The sequence below is a fragment of the Cyclopterus lumpus genome, chromosome 19 (genome assembly GCF_009769545.1).
Source record: "Cyclopterus lumpus isolate fCycLum1 chromosome 19, fCycLum1.pri, whole genome shotgun sequence".
NCBI lineage: Eukaryota > Metazoa > Chordata > Actinopteri > Perciformes > Cyclopteridae > Cyclopterus > Cyclopterus lumpus.
Genome location: NC_046984.1, coordinates 2,102,148 through 2,124,760, shown reverse-complemented (window position 1 = coordinate 2,124,760; position 22,613 = coordinate 2,102,148). Strand labels below are relative to the sequence as shown.

General features: G+C 42.6%; 1 protein-coding gene across 5 annotated transcripts in view; it reads right to left on the bottom strand.

Annotated features, from left to right (window-relative positions):
- Positions 1–12,583: 12,583 nt before the first annotated feature.
- The window catches only part of exoc6 (exocyst complex component 6), a 36,438-nt gene continuing 26,408 nt past the window's right edge, over positions 12,584–22,613 (bottom strand). For 4 of the 5 annotated variants that reach the window (XM_034558202.1, XM_034558203.1, XM_034558204.1 and 1 more), the window contains 3 exons: positions 22,399–22,472; positions 15,466–15,578; positions 12,585–13,848 (listed from right to left, as the gene is read on the bottom strand). In XM_034558202.1, coding sequence (XP_034414093.1) covers positions 13,722–13,848; positions 15,466–15,578; positions 22,399–22,472 — 314 coding nt within the window. In that variant the 3' untranslated portion in view covers positions 12,585–13,721. Of the gene's footprint in view, positions 13,849–15,465; positions 15,579–22,398; positions 22,473–22,613 lie in introns of all 5 variants that reach the window. The other variant, XM_034558206.1, reaches the window with a different exon arrangement.

Genomic DNA, 22,613 nt, shown 5'->3' with positions numbered 1-22,613 from the left:
TCTGTGTGCTTGCGTCTGTCTGTGTGTGTGTGTGCGTCTGTGTGTGCGTGTGTCTGTGTGTGTGTGTGTGTGTGCGTCTGTGTGTGTGTGCGTCTGTCTTTGTGTGTGTGCGTCTGTGTGTGTGTGTGCGTCTGTGTGTGTGTGTACGTGTGTCTTTGTGTGTGTGCGTCTGTGTGTGTACGTGTGTGTGTGTGTGTGTGTGTGTGTCTGTGTGTGTGCGTGTGTCTGTGTGTGTGTACGTGTGTCTTTGTGTGTGTGCGTCTGTGTGTGTATGTGTGTCTTTGTGTACGTGTGTGTGTGTGTGTGTGTGTGTGTGTGCGTCTGTGTGTGTACGTGTGTCTTTGTGTGTGTGCGTGTGTGTGTGTGCGTGTGTCTGTGTGTGTGTGTGTGCGTCTGTGTGCTTGCGTCTGTCTGTGTGTGTGTGTGCGTCTGTGTGTGCGTGTGTCTGTGTGTGTGTGTGTGTGTGTGCGTCTGTGTGTGTGTGCGTCTGTCTTTGTGTGTGTGCGTCTGTGTGTGTGTGTGCGTCTGTGTGTGTGTGTACGTGTGTCTTTGTGTGTGTGCGTCTGTGTGTGTACGTGTGTGTGTGTGTGTGTGCGTGTGTCTGTGTGTGTGCGTGTGTCTGTGTGTGTGTACGTGTGTCTTTGTGTGTGTGCGTCTGTGTGTGTATGTGTGTCTTTGTGTGTGTGTGTGTGTGTGTCTGTGTGTGTGTGCATCTGTGTGTGTACGTGTGTCTTTGTGTGTGTGCGTCTGTGTGTGTGCGCGTAGCAGGGCCGATAGGTGTGTCAGAATGACATGTTTTCTTGCATACAGTTCACCCGGCGGTGACAGTCCCACAAAGCCTGGACATACGATCTGATCTCCTGTATTACGGCTCGGATGTAAACTTCCAACACGTTTCCCCTGACTGTTGAGTAGAAGCAGGCTGGCGACAATAGGGACATGTTCTCTGGGGGGTTTCCGGACATTTAAAGGGTTCAGGGATTATACTGCCGACATGTAATGATTTATACCAGAATGTATTCCTTTTGGGGGGAAATTAGAAAATATACGTATTAACCTGCAACGTGTATGGGCAAAAATGGGCAAAAATGGGCCATGTGGCCCAAACTGACCCTGGATCACTTACTTTCACTCAGATCGGGTGGTCTTTTAGTGGAAGTAATCAAGTAATTCCACTAAATTAGCGCATGGGAGCTCTAGATCTCCAGGGGCCCCGGCTTTGCCCAGTTGAGTTATCCACTCTTGGAAAGGTCTTGTAGACCTTTATTTGGCAAATAAAACATTAACACTTTATTTGTATGGTTCTGTGACTTCTTGATTCTTTCCCTAGAATGTTTCATGGAAGGAACTCTGCAATCTGGTGCCAATTGAACGCGACATGGGCCCCGACATGAAGGTGCAGCGCCCTGTGTACCCTCTGCGTTCAGAGCGACAGAGGCGGATGCACGTTCAGGGTGAATGGGTTTCCAGCTGGAGCTGGAGAGTTTTTCTCATCTCAATGTGAATATGTGGAACAGGATTCTGCTGTTCAGGTGTGATAAAGCATGGGGGGGGGGGGGTCAAGTGTGGAGGATGATTCCTGAGTCTACACCTCGATCATGCTGCTCCATAAACTCACTGTAAACATGCAGACCTCCTTCTGTTTCATGGATTGTGGAGGTCTGGATTGTGGTCCATGCCTACTAATTATTTATAATTGCTGTCATATTCATTGAATGTGTTGTAACTCTGTAACTCTGTTCATTCTGAACACATGACATCTATTGCTTCTGTCCATCCGGGGAGAGGGATCCTCCTCTGTTGCTCTCCTGAAGGTTTCTTCCCTTTTTCCCCATAAAAGTATTTTTTCTGTTATTTGGGAGTTTTTCCTGATCCGATGTGAGGTCAAAGGTCAGGGATGTCGTATGTGTACAGATTGTAAAGCCCTCTGAGGGGACTTTCTAATTTGTGATACAAAATAAACTGAATTGAATTGAAATCAGCTGCTGGACTCCACCCTGCGGTCACATGCACAGTTCATACAGTATGAGGCTGTAAAGGTCACTAATGTGTCCTGCCTCAGTGTCAGGTCAAACGCCTCACTTATAGTCTCAAAATATCACTTTCACTTTCATGCTTCCCAGAGGACGAACCTTTTCCTTCTATGAACAGCAGGACAAATCTCCACCTTCACATACATCTTATAAAGAATCTAACAGACAGTTTGTAATAAGTTTACTGACCAAGTTCACATTCCCCAGAGGATGAACCCATTTGATTTGAATGACCCCATTTCCCATGGCACCACCACCAGTATAAACTTCCATGACAGATTTGTTCTTGTTCATTTGCAATAGTATTTCTGTAAATGTTAAGGTTGATGAAAAGTATAAAGCGTTATATTTCCTTCTATTCTCTATTTTATTTCTGTAACTGTTAACAACTGATGTATTCAGTGTTAATTGTAGTCTTGTCTGATGGTCTTGTATTGCCTTCTGTCAGATGTGGGGCTCCAGTCAGTACACATGAGGTTAAGATGAAGACAGCAGTGGTTAAAAGAGTAGAAATATCAGAATGTTTAAAAGTACTTCAAATACTATTGGGAGACCCCTTACAGCAATGTCTCATGTATGTGTAGTTTAAACATTCATCTTACATCAGTACTTATGACAGTCTATATATAATGTATAAAAACAAAGGCTCACCTGTCAGTAACATACACCTATTATTGAATAAAGTACACAAGTAACTTTCTGTCTGCTGTGACGATGAAAGCTCAGCAGCTTGTGTCTGTTCTAGAACTACAGCTGATGAATCCACCATGACATCTGTTATTGTGTTTACTGTTATCATAACACGCACACAAACACACATGCACACACACACACACACACAGAGACACGCACACACACACAGCACAAGTGCACGTGTTTGTATCTCCTCCCCCAGCTCACACACTGGCTGACCTGCTTGTAACCCTGACATCTCAGTGAACTCTCACACTCAACCAAGTTCACTGTCCATCAAACAGAGAGGGAGAGAGGGAGGAAACAGAGATGAAGACATGAGAGAGAAAACAACAGGAAGAGAAGAAGAGGGAGAAAACAGAGATGAAGACATGAGAGAGAAAACAACAGGAAGAGAAGAAGAGGGAGAAAACAGAGATGAAGACATGAGAGAGAAAACAACAGGAAGAGAAGAAGAGGGAGACAACAGAGATAGAGAGAGGGAGGAAACAGAGAGAGAGAGAGAGAGGGAGGAAACAGTGATAAAGAAAGGAAGACATGAGAGAGAAAACAACAGGAAGAGAATAAGAGGGAGAAAACAGAGAGAGAGAGAGAAAAAACAGATAGAGAGAGGGAGAAACCAGAGAGGGAGGGAGAGATAGAGAAACAGACTTTGACTTTTGACCTGCTTTATTAAAACATGTGTACCAAGCACTAGTTACAGCAGTGACAGTTACAGGTGGTAAGGGGGAGGGGCAAGTGGCCCCATATTTAACCCCCCCCCCCTCTCTTGGATGCCCCAGTGGCAGCTAGAATGCCCTTCTAGTGGAGAAGATTGTATTTTTGCTGACCAATCACTGGAGACCAACGTTCTTTAAGAGTTAAAGAGAAAGTTCAGAAAACAGAACAAGCCTATCAAGAGGTATTGAGAAGACACGCCTTTTATCTTTTATGTTAAATTAATTTGTTAATCAAGAACCTCATATCTGAGATGTCGGGTCTATTCTGGAGGATTTGTGTTACGGTTTTAGATTGACAATGTGCTTATGAAGAGGTGGCTGTGCTGTAGCTTCACGCTATGGCTACAGACACAAATGAGGAAGGACGGAGAAGAGGAGAGAAAAACCGTGACACGCCAACAAAAACGCCACAGTCTCAATCCGGCATCCCGTCAGAGGGAAATGATGAATGCTCCCAGATATCAGAGTGCGGTTCGCCGCCAATGTCGTCTGTAGTGGCCTCCATTGTCGGTACTCCTTGGACACGGCGCACAGCCGACAACACTCCACTAACGGTGTTAGTCTCGCCCACGGCGCTCATTGGCTGCAAGAGTCTTCATCAAGAAACTGCTACTTCCTGTCACATTTCTAGATGAATCAGCCGACTCGAACTCGGTGGAGTTCAAAGGTCTGTACCCGGACGGAGGCTCTGCATATAAAACCTCCCCCTTCACACACGGGAGAGGCTGAGGACCGCCGCTGTCCTTCCTCGTCCTGCCCCCCCCCCCGGTGACGTTAGCCTTGACGCGGACATGGAGTCCGACCCTCTCTTAGCCCCTCCAGAAGTGAGATCACACACTGACAGCTGCCTCCCAGTCCAGTCCTTCTGCTCGTCTCAGGTGGCCCGGTGGCCCGATGCCAGCACTGCAGGGTCCCCGAGTCGATGCTGCCAAGTAGGCAATGAATATGTTTGACACGGTCCCCCCTGATATCGCTGTCATCGCTCTTTGTTGATAAAGAATAGCGCGGCCAGCTTCTACAACGACTAACGACACACTTCGTGGTAACCGCTCTTAACTTCTGGGATCCGTAGTTTAAGGTGCATTCCGGTCAGCGGGAGGAGTTCAGAGGGTCAGAGGGTCAGGCTCCTGGTTCAGTGTGGGGTCATTGTCAGAGAGAGTGAAAAAGTCATTCCAAACACATAAGAGTGCCAATTGGTTGGACCATGCCACTAGAATTTGAGACACTGGTGCGTTCTCAAGTAGGGTTAGTTTCAATGAAGCATTCTTAAAGATAGAATGAGCTTGTTTCCAGACCCCGGTCCGTTCATTATTAGTTAAAATGTGTCATTTTACCAACAGTTTGTGGATTTAAATGAGCCATCCGGTACACATTCATCCCAGTGGGAGACTTCGGACGGTTCCTGCACCAGCATAAGTTAAATGGGGAGAATGATGAATTTATCTCCGTGAGCTCCAAACCCTTTATTGCCATATAGATGGGCACATCTGTGTTGACCCGCCGCTCCATTTTATAGATGTAAAGGAAGGAAGACGGCTCAATGGCTTTGAGAAGATAAAACAGACTGAGACACTGTCCCTATGATCCTGGTACATGTGTCGGTCAGACCATGTGAAGGTGTTCCCGGCTCCTCCTCCTGTTTACTGCCTTGTTAAAGTGTTTGATCCCTGTTCTAAAATACGTGTCACTTGCAGGGAGGACCCCCCCTCCTCCCCCCACACACACACACACACACACACACACACACACACAGTGTCTCGAAACAGGAACGTAATGTCTGCTGGTTTTCATCCTCACATAATTAATGCATTCAGAGTGCAAACGTGCAGCATTGATGTTTAATTCAATTCAATTCAGTTTATTTTATATAGCCCAATATCACAAATTACAAATTTGCCTCAAAGGGCTTTACAATCTGTACACGTACGACATCCCTGACCTTTGACCTCACATCGGATCAGGAAAAACTCCCCAAAAATAACCTTTCACAGGTAAAAAAGTGAAGAACCCTTCAGGAGAGCAACAGAGGAGGATCCCTCTCCCCGGATGGACAGATGCAATAGACGTCATGTGTACAGAATGAACAGCATTACAGAGTTACATAAACACATTACATGAATATGACAATGTATGAATGGAACTCCAATCCATGAAACAGAAGGAGGTAGAGAGGAGGGGGCGGGGCATCAGCAGGGCCAACGCGGGAGGCCGGTTCACCAGCTTCAGACACCTCCAGGTCCAATGGACCCTATGAGACGTGAAGTCACAACGACTCCGGGGAGGAAGCAGAGTTAATAAGGTGCAATGGAGAGATGTAAATTCATCCATAAGGAGAGAGAGAAGAGGAGATAGGTGCTCAGTGTATCCTAAAACATCCCCCAGCAGCCTATAAGCCTATAGCAGCATATCAAGGGGCTGGACCAGGGCAAACCTGATTCAGCCCTAACTATAAGCACTATTAAAGAGGAAAGTCTTAAGTCTATTCTTGAATGAGGTGACTGTGTCTGCCTCCTGGACTGAAAGTGGAAGCTGGTTCCATAAAAGAGGAGCTTGATAACTGAAGGCTCAGTTTAGGAGTCCACATTTAATTCTCCTGTTTTGTTGCACTGTTGCAGTAGTGTTGTTAACCTTTATGAGGTTATTTTGTATGACTCCTCTTCTGGTTACTTTTGATTTAATTAATTGAAGTGGCCGTGGGACAGACACAGTCTCTATAGAGTTAAGGTTAAGGGTGGGTAACTGCTCGGATGGAAGTGCAGAGAAGGGTGGAAGACTACAATTCTGCTTCTGCTTCCTGATCTGAACTCTGGGTCATGGATTAAGTCCGCTAATCAACTTGGCCATGTTTGCAGAAATGAGACGCGCTCCATCCCAAGTGGGATGAATGCCGTCTCGACTCATCAGATCAGGCTTTCCCCAGAAAGTCTGCCAGTTATCTATGTAGCCCACATTGTTTGCTGGGCACCACGTGGACAACCAGCGGTTGAATGATGACATGCGGCTATACATGTCATCATTGATCAGATTGGGGAGAGGGCCAGAGAAAACTACGGTGTCCGACATTGTCTTGGCATAAGTACACACCGATTCCACATTAATTTTTACTCTTTAAAATCTTCTGAACAGGAGATCCTGGCTGGTTTTTAAATCAAGGCTACTCCTGTGACATCACGATCACGCGTTATAATTTGGATTATTAGTGGGGAATTCAAAATGCAGAAAATAACTGCTTTTTTATGTGTATATATAGGTTACATACATACATATGCAAAAACATCACTGTAGTAGGCTGTGAATACAAGCTGGCCTAAAAGATGTTTTATAATTGTATTATCATATTTAAATCAGTAGATAATTGGACTGAGTGACGTATCCTCCAGTTTAATAGTGATGCATTAAGCAAATTATTCAATATTGCACACAGAGATCATTTTGCAAATGTGAGTATTAGAATATTAACTTCTTTTTTTTCTTGTAAATTTGTAGGTTTTCTGCTAAATTTCTGATTATAATCTCAAACTTTAAATTCTTTCTCAGAATAATCATATTTATCAAAATATCATACTTTCCACCACTATTGGCTTGTGACCCTTTAAAACTAAATGTGTGCTCGCCCCCTCATCAGTTGTTTGGAGAAGTACAATTATTTATTTAAAAGAGAAAATGTAAAATAATTCAAAAGATAAACATTGTGCAGTCCTAATCTAACCTTATTCAAATTCTGATCATTTGAAAACTGTTGGTTGTCACAAATCATTGCTATTGCAAAGCTGCATTTTCTTCATTTCATGTCATGTTTTGTTTTTTTGTGGAGAGTTTGTGCTTTCTTTTGCCAAAATGTTAGTTTTAATAACATCTCTCCGACCACACAATGTCTAAATTTCTATTCATATCGTCAAATTATAACAGAAGTTACCTTGAGACACGTTTCACGAGCGAGCGCTGAGACCACAGTGGCAGGAGACAACTGCCATCTCTCCCTGACCTCCATCTCCTGGGAACCCGTCAAGGTAGGACCGTGGACGGATTACTGAACAGGCCTTACTGGACCCAACCGGTCAGGGGCCCCGGGGCCAAAGCCTGTGTTGGAAGTTACGGTAAACGTATCTTGATGGGAAGTCACGAAGAGAACTAAAAAGAGACTGAAAATAACATAAAAGAGACAGAATACGACCACAAAGAGACGCCAGATTACCAAAAAGTGACGCTAAAAACATCTCGAGACTCAAAATGACAATGCAGAGAAGTAAAACGATCAAGAAGAGACAGAAAACGTACACACGTGTCTACAAAGAGACATCAAATCACCAAAAAGACTACAGAAAGATGCCTTTGAATTGGTGGCTCTTGTTCTTATGGAGGAGGGTCGGGGCCCCTTCACATGTCTGTGCTCGGGGCCCAATGTCTCATAATTCATCCATGGTTGGGACTCCTCTGCACTTCTAAATATCAGCACAGACTGGACTTATTTCTTTAGTTTGCAAGTTGATTACATACTTTAAAGAAGCCTCGCTTGGAGCATTGTGGTGAACTGTTTGGTGACTTTGAGAGACGGAGGAAGAGGATGAAGAAGGGAGAAGAACAGTGGCAGAATGTAACCAGACAGGAGACCTGAGTGTAGTAACAGTAACCCTTGTGTGTGTGTGTGTGTGTGTGTGTTTGTGTTGGCAGGGTGGCCGCTGTCCAGTGAAAAAAGAGCTCTCCAAATGTCTCTCGCCTCATTACATCTGCGGCGACAGGGATCTTCGCATTGGAGCGCTGACCCGGGCCAAAGTTCACTTGCTGTTTCCCAGTTAGCGTGTGTGCGGTGGGACACAGCGAGGCTCCGAGGGCGAGATACAAGATGACGAGAAAACCTCCACAGAACAAGTGACGCTTCTGTCTTTGTCCGAGTGTGAGAGAGAGGAAGAGGGAGGGGGAGCGCCCCCATATCTAGGTTGAGACTGGTGGTTCAGTTAAGGATGAGGCACACTTTCGCTGTGCATTTGTTTCACTCAGGGGCCTTAAAGGGTTCACTTCAGGTATGGGAAATGCAAATGAGAAACCAGAGCTATAAGAGCCTGAAGGAAAATTAACGAGTGGATCAGATGAAAACTGTGCCTAAGATATATAAAGGATATGTCTCTGGAAACATAAATGATGTAAACCATTTGAGACAGCTTCACTCATATTCATCGGTTACAGCCCCGCTCTGCATAAACCATAACACCTTATTTAAGAAGCGGATGTATTCACGGTTTGTGGACTGCGGTTCTGAAGCCTCAAGTTCATCATTTTGGCCGTCTCCATCTTGGCCTTTTGGGAACCAGTAGTGACACAAGAGGGTGGAGCTAAATGACACTGCACATTGTTAGGAGACTCAAATTTAACAATGAATGTTCATGTAGTGAAAACACTGTGAAACGGTTAAAGTTCTAAGGGCAAAAACATGGAAAACTCTCAGACGCTGTGGTAAACACCTTACAATCATCTTGTAGCCACGCCCTAAAGCATACCCTGCTTTATGGTCTGTTTGACTCTAAATGGAACATCATTTACTAAATGAACAACATGAGTTTAGTTTCAAGTCTTGAAACTAAACTCATGTTTACTGAGTCATGTTATCATAGACTTCTATACAACCAGAAGAGGTAAATGACCTGGTGGTCAGGAGAGAGAATGCACGTTTAAGACACTTCCCCGCTAGCTTCACGTTTCAGGCGTTTCGTTGAAGAGAAAGCTGCTGGACAGACAAACTGACTGATCAGTGTTGCTTAAAAACAAGCACGCATTATTGTTGAATAAACCTTTATTACAGCACACAAATTAAAAACAACATATTTAGGAAAACACCATCTCAGTGAGAACAATGACAAAAGTAAAGCAAGGATTGCTTTGGATATCAAAATGTACCCTCTCTCCACTTCTGTGGAAGGCAAGAACAACTACCTCCCTATCTTGACGTGCATTGGAACAGTCATTGGCAGACCAGCTTTGCTTTGTGGCATTACACCAGGAGCCTGTTGAAATCAAAAGATCCATTCATTTTGAGTTCTGTGAGCGCATTCACACGCTTTCTTTTCTTGTCTCACACAAGATTATGTGACACATTATATATGAATGAAAATACATTTAAACATTTACTTCAAATGCAGAGAGCCAGGCCTTTATTCAGAATCCTAAAGTATATTGTCCCATATGTTACAACCCTGTTACGTCTATAAACAACTAATTATTAAACACTTAGAAGACAATGGATTCCGTTGTCTATTAACATGAGGAAGTGTTCAATACTTCACGTTACTACTGGCTTTGGGCCAGTGGCAAAATGTTGATCCTGAATGCATGAGTAAAATATTCATCGACAACATCTTTTATTTATTTACCCAAATGTAGCACTGAAAGAGTGAGTTTTTCATTGCATATCCAGTGAAAGAAAAGGTATGTGTGGTAAAAAGAGAGCGTGGTGATGGACTTAGTGATGTGGAAATGTGCATTATGCCATGTGAGGCATTCAATATCCTCAAGGTTTTTATTTGTCAGGCCTGGCCCAACTATTGTTTGAAACGTGGTCATTGTTTGTTGGCTTGTCATTTGAGGATTTAGTAAATTGGACATGAATGCAAACGAAGAGCAGCCGTTTACACCCATGAGATGAACCCCAGACTGAGACCCTTTGACTCAAACTGAATTGGGATCTGTCCTTTATTTTGGATAACCTCCAGGAGCATTTAGTTGAACTCTCTAGGAGCAGTCTTTAAATACTAATTATTGTAATATTACACAGGCTTTATGCTAGAACATAATCTTAACCAAAAAAGTGAGTGGAGAGAAGGTACCAACAAAAAAATCACTGAGCCCCTCACACAACTGGGTTCACCAATTAAGCAACAAACTCTTATTAATTACATATTTACCGAGGTGTTCATGGAGGTGCATATCACAGTGTCAACCTCCAATTCAGTTTGTCGCAGACAGACTGCTGCAATATTTTCTTTACAAAATATGCAGTATATACATTGGCATTTACAAGCAAACTTTTTAAAAAGGCAAACAAATAAAAATAAATCAAGTTTCAGTGCAAAACTGCCTGCTGAAAAAGGAGCACAGACCCAAATCATAAACAGAATAGAAACAGTCTCATTATAAAATGTTTGTCATCAATAGTCATGTGCAGGTTTTAAATAATATCAACCTGCCCGCGAGGCTGGAAAGCCACCAATTCATTATTGCTGTGCTTTGTGAATATACATGGGTTATACGATTCTAAAGCTTCATTTCACCCTGAGGAACAAAAAGAAAGAATTTAGAATGCAATTTATTGAACTGTTAAATATATATGTATATATCATCACCAATAACATCATTTTCCACATGGGCCTTGTTTTCTTGTAAGCAGGAATTAAGTAGTTTGAGTGGGTTGGAAGACGAAACCGCAGTCAACGTCACATAAATAGTTTCCTTACCCAACAACGGAAGTGATTTACAGAGGGAGGAGGAGGGCATGCACTGATGTCACCGTCGACATGATGTCACCCTCGCCGCCACTGAGCTGCTGCTCTGAATGACTTTTACCGACGGTGTTTGTCTTCCACCTCAGCTGTACAGCTGGAGGTGGAAGACAAACACCGTCGGTAAAAGTCTTGGACGAGAAGTGGTCATCAGACTGACCAATGACGTGCCAGTTGGCCTGAGGATGTTGAAATGTGCCGGGGAGTTTGGACTCCATTAACATGTGATCTGTATCTGGGTGTCGGCATCGCCGCGGGTGTATGCGTACTAACTGTACGAGTTTGCTAACGTTAGCTAGCCAAGGAGCTAACGACAATGTTGTTAGCAAACTAATGTTAACTTTACCTGATTTGATTACGTTATGTTTTTGTACTATTACGGTTGTATTGTTTACCTTGGCGGTCAAGGGGCATCAACATATACAATATATTAAATATATGCTCATTGGGCTACTATATATATTAAAATGTAACTTTATTTAATAAGCGCCTTAAACTAGGAGATACCTGAGCCTGGAGCTTAACAGACTCAGGCGGTGGATGTGGCTTAGTATGCACTACACTTGGTGTCTACATAGGAAGCTGAAATGAAAATGATGCCGCAAGGACAAAAGGAGTATAATTGGAGTTCAATAAGGTAATCAGAGCCATTAGAGAAGCTTGATAGCACTAGCACTAGCTCGTCTAACGGATCTTATTTCTGACTTAATCCTTTCCAAAAGCCTTTAAATTGTTATTCACAGCTGGCTGAGATACAATCGATTTCCCATGGCATCGTGTTTTTCTTGCATTTACGCCATAGCACGTTAGCACCAGATCAGTTTCCTGTGACCGTGGTATATTTCTCCCATGGTGACATCACATGCACACCCTCCATTGAGATGGCCTCATGCAGTGGTCACTACGACACCAAACCAAAATCTTCATCAGCTCCTTGGAAACCATCTGTGTCCACCAGTGCAGTGTAACACACTCCTGTACAACAACCTGCAATGACCAATGCCGTGTCTGCGTGAACGTGTGCGTTGTTGTAACAGATTGTAGTATTTGGTCAATTGCTGTGTTGCGTTGTCCAAGACGGACCAAATCATTTAAAAAGCCGTCTTTGACATTCTCGTGTGCAGAGAATATGTGACTACTCAGATTACAATCAGGGTGTCAAAGATCCCCCCATTACTGAGACCCACTGTGAGGATCTGTATCAGGGGCTTGGTCTAAATGCTGGATGTGAGGCAGAACAGCAAGCAAAGCCACCAAGGAGTTCAGGACAGCGTTACTTTTTGTTTCGTGAACATCAGTCTTTTGAGACGTCATCATCCATTCCTCCATCCGTCTCTGAGCTCGGCGGCACTTTGTTTCACAGTAGCAACAGTCAGAGTATTGGGACAATGGATCGACTGGGCTGCAACTAGCAACTACTTTGATAATCGATTAATCTATTATTACTTTGATTCATCGATTATTAAACGCAAAAAAAGGAATAAAGCTAAATTGTATTATTTCCAGCATTATATATATCCATCCATCCATTTTCAATACCGCTTATCCTCATTAGGGTCGCGGGGGCGCTGGAGCCTATCCCAGCTGACATGGGGCGAAGGCAGGGGACACCCTGGACAGGCCGCCAGTCTATCAAGGGTGTGGATATATATATATATATATATATATATATATATATATATATACACACACTATGTGTCTTGTTGTACAATGCTCAACTTCAATTAAAAAATGTATTCAAATAATTGGATATTGGGGAAACGCAACTAATATATATATTTGATCAGATATTACTCAAATGTATGTTACTATTCCAAAAAAGGCCGGAACGTTACGTTTCACTCTCTGACACCTGATTTGAGTTCATTAGCGTTTGTTAGACTGGCCGCTCTGTGTTTTGGTGATAGACCTGTGATGCAGCTGGCGTGGCATCAAGCGTTACCTCTAAAAAGAGAAGGAAGGTATTTCTGTCCGTTTCATTTTCTTTTTAAATTAGAATCTGTAATCGTGCCTAAATTATTAATACAAAAATAAAGGAGGGACGTTCTCGTCATTCTTCCTGTGATTCGTCATATGAGGGACACACGGCTTGCTTACTGCCCCCGCCCTCGGAGATGGTGCTACGGCGTTTTATTAAATTATAACAACTAATCCATGGTAAAAGTTCTGCAACGTGCTGTTTCACATTCTTATAAACAATTTGAATCCCTAATCAAATATTTAATACGGAAAACATTTGGTACACACAACGTCGTGGGTGAGGACAGAGGAGCTCTAATGGAGCTCTGAGTAGAAATGTCACCATGTTGAATGTACGGGAGTTTTCACCGAGTGTTGACCTTTGACCTCATTGTCCCAGTACCTGTGAGCGTCACTTCCTGCGCCGTAGTGTTGTCTCCCCTCACTCCACTCTCACCAATGTACAGAAACATAGTTTGTCTCATCATAGCCATTAAAAATACTTTACAAAGCCCTTACTGTTCCTGTGAAGAGTCCAGTAAAGAGTTTAGCATGTGTGTGTTATTTACATTGTATTCAGTGTGTGTGTTCCCTGCATGCCTTGTACAGTGAGTGTATTGCTGTGCCTTTATGTGGTGTGTGTGTGTGTGTGTGTGTGTGTGTGTAACCCTTTTTTGTGTCCATATGTGGTTGTGTGTAAATTCTCCGCATGTCGTGTGTTATCACTTCGTTTCATGTGCGAACATCTTCTTCCTCTGTGAGCGTCTTGGCAGTTGTGTGTGTGTGTGTGTGTGTGTGTGTGTGTGTGTGTGTGTGTGTGTGTGCGTTTAGGAGGACATGCCGTTGACCAGGCTCCTCAGCTGTTTGACCACAGTCTCTATCAGTTTCTGTTTGTCTCGGTCGTTCTTCCTGAACTGAGAGAAGATGTTGTTCTTCTTACTGGTGTCCTTCATCCTGGGGCGGGAGAGAGAGAGAGAGCGAGAGAGACCGTCAGAATTCAATCTGGAGTGGCCGGATGAACTAACAGTTTCTCAACTGGAGAAGATTGCAAGACACTACAGTCACAGGGAAAAGCACCTAACTCATTCTTATGGATTACAAGTTTTCTGAAATGTTATACGTTTAAAACTAACTCTGGGCCCTGTTTGCGTCTGAAGATTCATTCTAATTCCTAATTCCTAAATTCAACAAATGTTAGCTTTAGACAATGCCTCATTCACATATTCAAACTTAACATTTCAGAAAACCTCTCAGACTGAACCAGAAATGTCCTCTTCAGTAGCACTTTCAGAGACCTCTGAAGGTTTTTCTAAACTTTTCTGTTGACACTGCACTTAAGGATGAGTGAGTTTTCTTCAGATGTGGCTCATATTTCATTCCACCGTAAGTCCGTATTGTGATCAGCTCTATATTATAGAGGAGAACCATGTTCCGATGAGGAGAGCATGCATGGAGAAGACAAACAGCTGCACCTACCCCCTGTAGACTCTGAGCAGCAGCAGGAAAAGGCAGAGAGAAGGAGATTAAACCAAAACACAAGGAAGGGGAAAGCAAAGACATTCAGAGGGTTCTCATAAATGATAAGCAAGAATCATTGTAATGAAGGGTTGTTAATGTGAAAGACGTGTAAACAATGTTCCATAAACTTTCAAAACCCCTGTAAATTCTCTTTGACGCCACACCAAGTGGACGATATCGTCATTTTGAGCACTCCAAATCTTTCCATATTGTCTCTCCATTGTCTGATGGGTAAAAACCTCCCACAGCGGAACATCCCTACAAACAACTGCTCCAGGGAAGCTCCTTGGGGAAGTGGATAAGTGCACTACCAGACATTTGTTTGTTTTAAAGCATATTTTCAATTTGTGCATTAAAAAAATTATGTAAATGAAAAAAACTCCCACTCTTAGAGATAATTTCCTGGACTTTCCCCAAGTCATTTTCAGTAATGATGGAGCTCCTCTCTATAGAAGTCTGATTTAAAACGCTGTCTATGACTGATATGTTTAGAAATTAGGAACAAAAGAGTAGAGTTTGCTCGGATCACCGGCCACTAACCCTTATTGGTTTATCCCACCATCATTTTAGCCCTTTTACTGGTAATGTTAAGTGCCTTTAAGGAGGATAATCACAATGCAGCACTGCGCCTGAAGAGCTGATAAGCAAAGTAAGAGCATTTATCTGCTGTTTGTGAGCTCCCATTCATTGTTTGACCCCAGCTGCCCATTCTACGATCCAACAACGGCCAACACCGGCGCTCCTGCAGTTGAATCTCAGGTCTTAAAGCTTCAGCGTCATCCAACACATTATCCAGGACATTTGGCTTTTTCTCTCACTTTGCACGTGTTTTCCATGACTGGACAGTTGTTCGGTTTTCCCCGTCTTCCCAGACACATGGACTCTGTTGACTTGTTCAGTCCAACATCCCAGCACCAGTACTTTTCAGTTCAAAAGACATTTGAGCCAGTTTGTTTCTTTGTGGCCTCTTAACTTTCTACAGCAACAAATGTGTGCTTTTTAAGAAGTGATGTTGAAATATTGTGTTCATGTCCTCATATCAGATGCACTCACTTCTCCAGCAGAGCCAGGGCGGTGGCTGGGTTCACTCTCAGGTACTTGGAGGTCGGTTGGCCGTAGTCTGCCAGGTAAGTAGACCAGTCCCACACCATGAACAGATCCAGGAGCTAGAGAACACACAGAGATATACTCCACTTAGATTCACAAAGAGGACGTTTGAACTGTGAACTGTGAGCCCACAGTGATCTTCCATTTCTACTGTGAAGTTTGAAGAAGGGCTTTGCTAAAACATCACAGGGATCCCAGCTTGTTAGATGCTGCATCATTGCACATATGATGCAGAAACAGAACGCTGTTCCTATTTGTACATTTTATTTAGCTGAAAAGCATTTTGTAACCTGCTTTTAAATAGCCATATAAATGAAGTCATTATTATTATGCACAAGCGTTTCCAGGTGGTTTTTAGCAGAAAACCTCAGCAATGAAACACCTAAGCCAGTGGTTCTCAAACTTTTTCTGTCACGCCCCACTTCGGAGGAAGAACAATGTTCATGCCCCACCGCCCCAACAAAATTGTAACAAAATGGTCTATGTTGAGCTTTTGTGACTCCTCCATCTGTGCCTTTTCAAATAACAGAATAAAGAAAATTGTACTTTCAAGTCGACCAGATTGCTCCATCAGACAAAAAAAAAGAAGTGCAATCACTTTGTTAGAACAATGCAAACAAAGTTCTATCCGTGCAAAAAATAACTAATATATGGCAAAGAAATTAGCTTATTGAGGCTGCAATTAACCTGTTTTGCACAATAATAACAATAAAGTGCAACCTGTGAAGTTCAGATATTTGGCAATGAAGAGCTTTACTGAGTTATACACCGCATATCTTTTCAAAACAACAATAATGTGCAACCTGTGCAAAACAAAACAAGAATTAGTGCAGATATGTGTGAGCCATCAAAAAGTCTTTTTGCATCATAACCAAGCAGAGCGGAGTGTGTGGGAGTCAGATCATGTGAAGGCGGTAAACACTCGTATCCTGGGTCACCGTGTCACTGAGACGTAGAGAGAAAACAGAAAGAAGAGTGAGAGAGGAAGGGGAGAGGGAGAGGGGTGGGGGTTATGCTGCTTAACATGATGAGTGTTAAGTGTGAACAGGAACATTCAAAATGACCCCCCCCCCATGACCCCGGGTTAACCTGATGGAGCTGACGCCCCCCACCCCCCCTACACACAGTGTATGCTAATGTCATAGGGTGAAACAGCTGGGTGTTTGGGTCATGTTGAAAGAGCAGTGAAAGAACAGCTTAGTGATAATGGCATTATTCAGCTGACTGAGAGACTCCAACACACAGAGGGAGAGGGAAAGGGAGAAAGAGAGAGAGAGAGAGAGAGAGGGAGAGAGAGAGAGAGAGAGAGAGAGAGGGAGAGAGAGACTTAGCAACAATGCCATTCTTCTCACCTGGAGCCAAGTGATGAGCAGCCATTTCCCTCTCCAACACTCCACAACAACTAACTGATCTGGTACCAGGATTGCTTGCAGGAGAACTACCGCTGGTTAAAACTTGGTTTCGTCATTTCTGATAACTGAGTTGCACACACACACACACACACACAGTTTTTCTGTGCAGTGAGGTATTTCAGGTGCGCTCACTGCAGCCAGACACATCCTGGACTTTTTTTTTTTAAGATTCCAATATTGATATTTATCAAAACGTCATCTGATATTCTCTATTTTCGAGATAAACCATTAACAAAACTTTGGCGATAACGATCCCTTAAAATGGATCGTTGAAGAATTGTGACTATGATGTGACGAGAACGGGACTTTTCACAGAGTAAAAATGGATTTCTCGGTGCTCTCTTGTGGACACAACTATGTAATGGACACAGTCCTAAATGAGCTTCATCGTGTCTTTGGCGTTCCTCCACTGACATGTCCCGTTATTCACTGGGTCTGTACCGATACACCTGTGATACACTGAGGATACCATCCTCCGGCTGGTCGGGCTCTAATCCTCACTTTCACCTCTAAATGAAGTGGTTTAGATCATCTATATTATAGGGCCAAAGACATAAATAATAAGGAAATCAAGGCCACCATTTATCAATTTGTGCCCACGGTGTAATTCGAAGCATAAGATACCCTCGTTTATTGCCTTATACAAAACAATAATAATAATCCCTTGCAAAGCAAGTGCTCTATGCTTAATGAGAGAGTATATCTATCCAAACCAGACTAACGGTTATCCAGCTATGTACAGTTGTTTATCTATGGTGTGAGTGTGTGTGTGTGTGTGTGTGTGTGTGTGTGTGTGCGTGTGTGAGTGTGTGTGTAAGAGAGTAAAAGGTCCAGACAGGAGCAGTCTGCCTCACACACCTACAGTATTTGTTGATTGTTAACAATTCTGAGACATATTGTTTCACAGCTGATGGTACTCTTCATTGAGCAGTTCATTTAGCATGCGAGAGTGCTGCTAACATGTTCTGTTCTCACTGCTTTAAGGGTCATCGTAACTGATAACAATAATAAGGATAATCATTAAGTCATTTTAAATTGCAGCCAGATCAATATGAATGTTGGACACGTACTATATATGTAAAAAATTATGATGAAACAATATTGCTTAAAAGTGATTTTCTTCCTTATTTGCACATGTTTTATTCGCAATGTGCAGTAAATCATCTATGATATCAAAAATAATGCAGCCTGAGGAGGCTAATCACCCTCAGAGAACCTTTTTTTTGGTTCACTTTAGAACCGTTTCTCAATATCCAACCCCACCCGGGGGGAACTCCTTCACACTCCAGTCTGTCACATACGTCTGACGGATGACCCGAATGCAGCGGAGACCACAACAATCAGGGGGATCTCGGAGGATTCTGCTGGCGAGCTGAGTCATGTTATCATAAGAGTCACTTCTGGGAAATATTCAGCTTTTGGCATGAGACAGAGAGGCCGTGTGTGTGTGTGAGTGTGTGTGTGTGTGTGTGTGTGTGTGTGTGACACTGAATTGTCACTGTGGAAGGTCGACTGGTGCAAGTCGTGGAACAAAATCAACAAAATCAACTCAATTATGTTGAATTTTTTCTCCAGATTCCAAAGTCTCGCCTCTCAATAAGTGGGAGCGCTGAGCTTTGGGTCGTGGTTGGTGGGTTTTTCAGGGTGGCTGAGCTCGCCAGTAGAGATAGGGGTGGGAAGAGCTTCCTGTGCTGCCACCGCAACCTGGATCTGGATAACCAGTGGAAAATGGGTGGAGGTTTGTAAATAGGATTGGAAACGTTGAAAATATTCATTTACATAATGTGCTAATTTTAGTAGTATTTGTATCTAGTATCTAGTTGTATTTGCCAGTGGGTCCAGAACTCAAATTATAAAAAGGCTTGTGGCAGGAATGTGACCCTTTGGGAACGTCTTGTTGTATTCCGTCAGTTCTTTGGTGGTAATACACCGGGGTGCTGCTCATTGTCTGTGCCCACCATCTGAAATGAGCTGTAGGCGTGTTTTTAACATGTTGAAAAACACAAGCAACACTGACAAAAGAACTCCCAACACGGCCGGTAAGCATGGGAGCTACAACCAAGAGGTGACGAAGCTGCAGCCGGCTGGTGTCCAGGGTGAAGCTGACGTTAGAAAAAAAGAAAGAAAAAAAAGAACGACATGCGATTTTCGTTTCACTTTCACATTGAGATGATAAGTCAGGGCGTTCTGAAACTCTAGAAATCACTCTCGGCATTTATGCGATTCTGGATGTCCCCTCTTGAGATGCTATTGTCTCATTGACTTGTATTGTTTGATATAAAAAGAGTTAGAATGGAAGAGCAGGACATTCTCTCCAACTTCAGGTTATGAAGAATCAAATCATTACATTTCTTTGGAAAAACAAGTTTGCTTTGTCAATGCCTACAATGTGCCAGAAAACAGGGTTCATAAACAGTAACGCAATTAGAGGTTACTTGTATCTGGTATCTGTTGATATTGACTCTTTCAAAACCACCATGTTGGTGATGGTTTGAGGAGTGGAAAGACCAACAAAGACAGTTTGGTTTTTACAATGAACAGCAAGTTGAAATGATTGTTTCGGCCAGTGGAGTCTGGTGGCTTTGTCGAGAGAACGTAACGGCTTTCTTTTCACGTCTAACTCTGTGAATTAAGGGTTTATCTTCACAAAACTAGAGTTGGCGATTGTTGGAAGTCGAGAGACTAACCAAGAAATGTTTGGATGGCTTTTATTTTGTTTCTGTGGAGTTTGAAAGTGACATTTATGGAGTTATCTGCAGTGCAGAAACAGCATCTCCATTATAAAGACTGTTAATAAAAACTAAACAAAAAAACAACAACTAAATAAACTATTGTTTTATTTAAATGAACAAGTTTCAAGTTGTATGATATTTGGCTTCTGAAAGACAAGACTTTTCACATGCGTGCATTAAATCACTGAGGTGTAGAATATTCTTTAATCTACTGTGTATGAACATACACAAGTGTGTTCCTGACGTATGTTGCCCTAAATATTTGACTTGACTCAATCACTCTTAATGGTTCCAGGATAACAATCTAAAAAGAAGTCAAAGCTCCAAAATCCATGAGATGAAGAGAAAGTAAAGGGATGACCTCTGGGTAACCTCAGCCTAAAGCCTTTACCTAAGGCTGGGATTAACATGTCAACCAGGGAACATGGACGCATCTTGTCTAATGAGACGCATCACAGGAAACTAAGCTCCCAGGTAGGGCTGGAGCTAGCACTGACAGCACTGAGCTCAGGTCCTTTTCCATTTTCTAACGGAGACTTGGGGGTTTCAGGAAACCGGGTGCAGTTTTTGTATTTTACAGCTAAAAACCCAAAATGTCATCATTTTTCGAATAATTTCGAGGTAGAATTATATAATTTGATACAATTTATACAGAAATACAGCCAATGTTCTGTTTTTTTAAGTAGTTTCTCTGGAAACCCAGTTTATTCAGTTACATTAGAACTTGTTGTAAACTTTACTTATAATTAATGCTGGAACATATGCTTGTCTGTATTGCCTATATGCCTTTCTTCGGGGAAATAAAATGTCTTTTAATAAAAATGCAATGACTATCGTTTTGACATAAAGCATTTTTTTCTCTAAAGTAAGAAGACGCTATAAAGCTCATCTCCTCGTCGCTGCACTTTATTAAAAGCTCTTTCTACAGCTGTGTGCTCCTCATATCTCATCTTTCCAGATCCTGCCTCAGTCATGAGTCATAATTTGGCTGACCCGCTGAGACTCCTTTACCTTTATGCCGTTGCAGATATTCGGAACAATGGAAAGACAAAGCAGGATGTTTTTGTGAGTTTTATTTTGTTTCTGTCCAATATGAATGGTGTGTTTTACGACGAGTTAACAAGGCAACTTATACCACGTCTTAAACTTGAATTCAGAAGGTGGATGGTCATATTTTTTTGTTTAGATGTAAGAATATAAATTTACATTTTGGGCGTTCATTTCTCAGACTAAACGAGGGCTTGTAACATACTCGCTGCAGAGGGTGAAACTCAACTTTCTCAATCAATATATCTCGCGTTGGGGATTCTTCACCAGCCCTTATTGGAAATAACCATGAAACGTGGCACATTTTCCCTTCAAGTTTTCAGTCTTCTCTCAGTGTTTTCAACAAACTTCCTCAGTAGTGCTGTGACCTGGACTGGATGCAGAGCCAAGCCTCCACCTCAGGCTTAGATTAACAGATCAGCACAGACACAAGTTAATGAGACCCAGCAACACTTTACATACCACGAGTGTTCACAACAAAAAGGGAGGCTTTGCGCTCGTGTATTTGGGAATAGGAATTTTCTTGCGTGGATGAACTCTGGGACAGGTGAAAGTTGAAAAGGTAACACAAAGACAGGAGTATGGAAAAGAAGCAGCCAGTGAAACACAATATTGTTGGAGAGGTAAGATGTGGGACAGCTGAGAAATTAAGTGGAAAATGGCGGAAACGGACTGAACTACTACGTACTTTGCAACTAAATATTAATTATGTATCTGTTCTGGCTTTGTTGTTTTTACTATCTTTATTTCTTGTTTGAAGCACTTGGCTCTAATTAGTTTTAAGCAGAATTGACTGTTTGCTTAGCCCCGCCCCCCTCCTGCTACTCTATCGAGCTGTCAGAGCTACCATGGAGCCCACACAGTCACAAACTGCACTTTCTAAATAGATATACGATTTCAAGGAGCAGACAGAAGGATCGACAATCGGCATTTGATGGATAAACCCAAGACGTCAAGACTGATTCGGCAGTTAGAACAGGTTAAACAAATGAAGATGGAAGCTAAAGCTACAGCTCGCAGTGTAAAAGTGAACCGCCACATCACCTGGCCATTGGAACAGACGACAATGACATTAATACACACGAGTAGGTCTACATTCACTGATACAAAAGTTACAAAACAAAGCAGCTAGCTAGAGTAGAATAGAAGGCAAATGCTAAATAATGCTAACGTACTCTGCTAATGTTAATGCCACAGGTTTTTACATAGAAACCTCATTGAAACTTTCAACCAGCCTGGAAATGAAGAAAATCTGAAAACTTATTGCATTACAGTCTATGACTAAGCTGTAATTGGTCAGTCGACATTTGAGGGGCGGGACTTAGTGAAAGCTCAATTGTATGCGTCAGTGGAGGAAAGACCCGAAATATGAAATACTTAGAATAATCAGTGGGCATCATTTTTTAAACACAGCATTTGAAGCTGTTAGCTCTCTCAACTTTACCGACTGGTTTTTAAAACCCCAAAACGAAAATGTTGGAGACGTCCACTGCTGGTCTCAAAAGAGACAACCTTCTCCCCACACATCCAACCCTGTTGCATGTGTTGCATGATCATATTGACAGTTTCCAGCCCAATCACAATTTAAAACTCACCCAGGGACAAAGTTTGGAGCAATAAATTAATCTGTGCAAATCTTGTGCTGGTAAAGATTGATTTCTTCTATACAGCTCAGTGAGAACGTTTACCTGTCGTAGGTCGATGAAGGCCAGCTGGAGTGTGTCTCCTTGAAAGCCAGGGACCGGCTCTGAACTGGCAAACACTGAGAACAAACATAAATCAAGACAACAATCAAATACATCATCAGAATACGGTAAACATAGCGAGTATAGCCAGAACTGTGGCTCCTTAGTGCTGGATGTACATATAAACACAATGGACATAGCTGAGACAGCTAATAAAA